This window comes from Mandrillus leucophaeus, unplaced genomic scaffold (assembly GCF_000951045.1).
Source record: "Mandrillus leucophaeus isolate KB7577 unplaced genomic scaffold, Mleu.le_1.0 Scaffold10, whole genome shotgun sequence".
Taxonomy (NCBI): domain Eukaryota; kingdom Metazoa; phylum Chordata; class Mammalia; order Primates; family Cercopithecidae; genus Mandrillus; species Mandrillus leucophaeus.
Window position 1 is genome coordinate 5,032,598 of NW_012098098.1, and position 5,528 is coordinate 5,038,125.

General features: G+C 53.3%; 1 protein-coding gene across 3 annotated transcripts in view; it reads right to left on the reverse strand.

Moving 5' to 3' along the window:
- The window catches only part of KLHDC4 (kelch domain containing 4), an 86,523-nt gene extending 82,002 nt beyond the window's left edge, over window positions 1–4,521 (reverse strand). For 2 of the 3 annotated variants that reach the window (XM_011971755.1, XM_011971747.1), the window contains exons 1-2: window positions 4,322–4,521; window positions 231–322 (exon numbers count right to left, since the gene is read on the reverse strand). In XM_011971755.1, coding sequence (XP_011827145.1) covers window positions 231–322; window positions 4,322–4,420 — 191 coding nt within the window. In that variant the 5' untranslated portion in view covers window positions 4,421–4,521. The remainder of the gene's footprint in view (window positions 1–230; window positions 323–4,321) is intronic. The other variant, XM_011971759.1, reaches the window with a different exon arrangement.
- Between the last annotated feature and the right edge of the window lie 1,007 nt (window positions 4,522–5,528).

The following is a 5,528-nucleotide window of genomic DNA, read 5'->3' on the forward strand; positions in this document are numbered from 1 at the left end:
AAAAAAAAAAAAAACTAGCCGGGCGAGGTGGCGGGCGCCTGTAGTCCCAGCTACTCGGGAGGCTGAGGCAGGAGAATGGCGTAAACCCGCGAGACGGAGCTTGCAGTGAGCTGAGATCCGGCCACTGCACTGCAGCCTGGGCGACAGAGCGAGACTCCGTCTCAAAAAAAAAAAAAAAAAAAAGAAGAAAAGGAAACAGATATACAATGCGAAAAATGCTACTTGCTCACCTTGGTGAGGGCGGGGGGCACGGAGTTTCCACAATCTGAGTCCTCTTGGCATCGAGCGTCTGGAAATGGGCTATGAGCGCTTCCAGGTCTTCCTAGGGCAAGCAAGCAGGCACAGATGAGACTTGTTTCCAAGACCTGCCGCGGAGCCACAGCCTGCCCAGCTTTACCCCAGTCAGTGTGATTCGACTGGGCTCAGTCACGTCTGTGAATTGTAACATACTGTGCCTGCGTCTGAAATGCAGAGTTTGACACATTCACAAGTAACCAGAGCTTGACCTCAAAGGCAGTTTGCTTAAAGGGTAGATGTGTGCACCAAGTACTATCTCACTCCACACCCCTAATGCTCCCCCTGCAAGACCTTCCACTTAGACAAGCCCATCGTGACTTCACCGCAGACACTCTCAGCACCTCTCAGAGCCCAGGCCCGGGCCGTCGCACCTGCCTGCCTTCCTGTCTGCAGAGCAGTGTCAGATACATTTATCTTGCTCACTTGTTTCCTCCACATCCCTCCACCCCAACAAAATAGTAAAATATGAGCTCCACCAGAGCAAGACGGTGTCTGGTGAAAACACTGCCTGCACAGCAAGGGCTCAGCAAATACCTGCTGCAGTCGATCCGTGTAAGATGGTGTCAATTCTTACTACCATGGAGAGTGACTCGAGGCACGGATGTGCCAGCACAGAGGGCAGCACTGGAACCCAGTGTTCCTGCCTCAGTCCCAGTGCCCGTTTCCCAACATTTACGAGACACTCCCATACCACACCCGAGCCTGACACTTCAAGTTCCTTCTAGCCTTCGGTGTCCGTCTTGCAGCTACACACACCTGCAGACCATCTTCCCTCCCCCACACCCATCTCTCCAACCTCACCTCCCACCCTGCATCACTCTCCAAGATACACTGGCGTCCTCTCCGCTCCTTTAATGAAAACACCGGGTTCCCTCAGCCCGCCACGCCCCACCTCGTGCTTCCTTCAGCCCACCCCTCAGTCTCGGGGTGAACGTCAATCCCTCCCAGAGGCTCTCGCAGCAGGGTACACTGCTTAGTATTCTAAACTATGCAATATTTAAAACACACAAGTTATGGAACTTTATCCAAGACACTCCTGTGCACCGTTCCCAGGGTAAGGAATAAAGTGTCACCCGCATGTACCCACCCACACATCCCCCGAAGTAACCATTACCTGGAACTCGGTGCTTATTAGTTGCAAGCTTTTCTTCACACTTTTATTACACATGTGTATTCCTAAGCAACATATAGTATTGTTTTACCTTTTTTTTTTTTTGAGACGGAGTCTCGCTCTGCCGCCCAGGTTGGAGGTGCATGGGCATGATCTCGGTTCACTGCAAGTTCCGCCTCCCGGGTTCACACCATTCTCCTGCCTCAGCCTCCTGAGTAGCTGGGACTACAGGCACCTGTCACCACGCCCAGCTAATTTTTTGTTTTTTTTTTTTTAGTAGAGACGGGGTTTCACCTTGTTAGCCAGGATGGTCTCAATCTCCTGACCTCGTGATCCGCCCGCCTCGGCCTCCCAAAGTGCTGGAATTACAGGCTTGAGCCACCACGCCCAGCCATAATATTGTTTTACATTTTTAAATGTCATTAAACAGACTAGGCACAGTGGCTCACGCCTGTAAACCCAGCACTTTGGGAGGCCAAGACAGGTGGATCGCTTGAGGTCAGGAGTTCGAGACCAGCCATGACCAACATGGTGAAACCCCGTCTCCACTAAAAAATACAAAAATTAGCCGGCACAGTGGCGCACACCTGTAGTCCCAAACTACTCGGGAGGCTGAGGCAGGAGAATTGCTTGAGCCCGGGAGGTGGAGGCTGCAGTGAGCTGAGATCGCACCACTGCAACACTCGCTCTGGGTGACAGAGCAAGACTCCATTTCAAAAAAATAAAAATAAAAAATTAAATGTCATTAAATGGTATCATACTGTATATTCTTTCAGCTTGTTTTGCTCAACGCCGTTAAACAAACAGTTCAAATTCCAGCATCTATGCGCCAGGAGAGCTCTGCTGCTGCTCCTCGAAGGCAGCAGTCTTTAACCTGGGCTGAACCTCATCATCATTGGGGGACTGAAGGAGAGCAAGGTGGCAGGGTCTGGGTGACACCAGTGGCCTAGTCAGCGACAGCCTCTCCACAGTGACAATAAGCTGAACGCTGAAAAGACGAGTCAGGCGGAGTATGGTTGGGGTACAGGTAAGACCACAGACAGAACTTGGCATGTTTGAGACACTAAAATAAAGGCATTGTGGCTGCAGTGAGCCCAGGGAGACAGGTGGAAAGACAGGCAGAGGCCAGCACCAAGTGAAGGTGCGAACCAGGTGACCTGATACATGAGTTCTGTGGGAGCAGAATTCCAAGCTGTCCCCAAGATCCCCTTCCCCCTAATAATTCCCAGGACTGCAAAATAATGGGATACCACTCTCGTGATTAGGTTGCATTACAGACACAGCTGAATTTAAAGAGATGATCTTCTGTGGGTCTAGCCTAATCAGACGACCAGTTATTTTAAAGGTTTATTTCGAGGGTTGATTAAGATAACATACAAACCCCAGGACTGATAGACTCTCTCTCTTAAGGGAAGCTACTGTTACAATCACCTTAGTATTGGGCACTGGAGGGAGACATGAAGATGAGTAAAAATGACAGGTAACTGGCCGGGCACAGTGGCTCACGCCTTGTAATACCAGCAATTTAGGAGGCCGAGGTGGGTGCATCACCTGAAGTCAGGAGTTCGAGACCAGACTGACCAATATGGTGAAACCCAGTTTCTACTAAAAAATACAAAATTAGCCGGTGTGGTGGTGCATGTCTGTAATCCCAGCTACTTGGGAGGCTAAGGCAGGAGAATCGCTTGAACCTGGGAGGCGGAGGCTGCAGTAAGCCAAGATCGCGCCACAGCACTCCAGCCTGGGCAACAAGATGAAACTCCTTCTCAAAAACAAACAAAAAAAAAGCAGAAAGCAGATAACAGCTGGTTACTGAGTGCTTACTTTCTGCCAAGCACCATTCTGAAGATGCCACACAGATGAATTGACTTCCTGTGCCACAACCCTGGCCAGCAGGCCATGGTACTGCAGTCCAGCCTGGGCGATACAGCAAGACTCCGTCAAAAAAAAAAAAAAAAAAAAAAAAAGTCAGAGCCTAAGAGGAGTGTGAGGGGAAAAGTCCAACTCTATTATTTAAGAGATGAGGACGTGGAGAGATCAATGACTCAGGAACAAAAGGGACAAAGGAATGTGGTCAAGAGCTCCTGATTCAGGACATCTGGTCACACTCCAGTTCCATATCACTTCATGGTTCACCTGTTGGTCTGACTTCCTGTCAAATGGGAGTATCAGTGCTAAGGAACTGACCTGGTTGTGAGGATGAAAGCCCAGGGAGCTGTGCCTGGCACACGGCAGGCCATAAAACTGCCCCCGGTTAGCGAACCCACGAGCAGCAGCCGCAGAACACTCAACCCCAAATTCAGGACGGATCCTCCTGCAGACCCTGGACTGAGGACCAGAGGGAAGGAGACAACCGTGATGGCTGCCATCAGCTGCTACGGGATACCCCGCGGCTCCAGTGCCTTCTTCACTTAACCATCTGCTGCTTACTCCTCAGGGCCGCTGTGACGACTATCTGTCCTCTTTAGAAAAACGAGAAGGGTGAGGTTCAGAAAAGTTAAGAGTCTTACTTCCAGGCCACACATCTTGCAGAGGCAGCCCCAGGCTCAACCTCACGTCGTCCTACGCCAAACCCCTGCCTCTTCTCACCACCCAGCCTACCTTTAGAGGGAGGGAGGAGTGGGAGGAAACGCAGAAAAACGCCCGGGACACCACACGAAGAAAATCAACCACGTTAAAGGAGGCAGCTCCGTCGCTCTTCGAGAAGCGGCCAGACACACGTGGAGACTCGGGAGGGGGCGGGCCCCGTCCAAGCTGCCCGGACACGGCGCCGGGGCAGTTTCTACGGCCTCCAGCTCTCCCGCGGGGCCGGCGCAGCTCCCACGGCGACCCGCAACCCCGGGCGGAGCTGGCAGTCGGACGAGGCTGCACGGCCGCCACGTCGGGCCCCTAGGCCCGGTCTGACTCGCTCACCTCCTCCTTCCGCGAGCGCTTAGACACCTTCTTCTCCATCTTGACGGCCGTCTTCTCCGCGCCGCGGCCCTTCTTCTCCTTCTTGCCCTTCTTGCCCATCTTGTCGGGTCCCAAGCCGCGATGGGACACCAAGGTACCAAACGGCGCGCGCTCTCCGCCCAAAACCGGGCGCTCGTGGGGCGGAGCTCGGCGCACAGAAATGGAGTCACTTCCGGCCTCGAGTTCGAGTCGCTTCCGGTGGAGGTGCGGCTGGGCGCCCTACGAGGTTGAGTCTTGGAGCTCGGTCTTGCGCAGCGGGTTCGGGGGTCTCGAACTCTGCATAAGGCCTCGGAGAAGATGACCCGGCCTGGGCGCAATGCCTGATGCCTGTAACCCTGGCGCTTTGGGAGGCGTTGGCAGGCGGATCGCTTGAGTCCTGGAGTTCGAGTCCAGCCTGGGCAACAAAGCGAGAACCACGCCCCCCCCACTCCCGCCCCGCCCCATCTCTACAAAAGAAAAAAAAAACAAACATTAAACGGGCGTAGTGTCTCGCGCCAGTGGTCCTAGCTCTTCGGGAAGCTGAGGCGGGAAGATCGCTTGAGTCAAGGAGTTCCAGGCAGCAATGCGCCACTGCACCCCAGCCTGGAACAAGATCCTGTTTCAAAAAACAGAAAAGATGGCAGCCCCGGCCTGACATACTCGGGCCATGCTCGCCATTCTCACGCCCTGTGCCTCCACCTAGCCTGTCCCCGTGTCCTAGGAGACGTGCCCTCTGAGTTTTATTTTTTTATTTTTATTTTTAGAGACAGGGTCTTGCTCTGTTGCCCAGGCTGGAGTGCAGTAGCGCGATCTCGGCTCACTGCAACCTCCGCCTCCTGAGGAGCTGGGACCACAGGAGCCCACCATGCCCGGCTAATTCGCTCTTTCTGTTTTCCCAGGGTGCACGTGCCCCCTGTGAAGGCACGTTGCTTAGCCCTGTGTAGAACTGCCTAAGTGGGTGACTCTTGAGCTAACCCCATTTTTTCCCCTTGGACAAATCAAATGAGTGCTGTGGCCTCATTTCCTAGAAAAAAAATTAATACAGTTACAACAGTTTGCAGACCCTAAGTAAGACAGTCCCGGCTGAGCGCGGTGGCTCATGCCTGTAATCCTAGCACTTTGGGAGGTCGAGGTGAGTGGATGACGAGGTCGAGAGTTCGAGACCAGCCTAGCCAACATGGTGAAACCC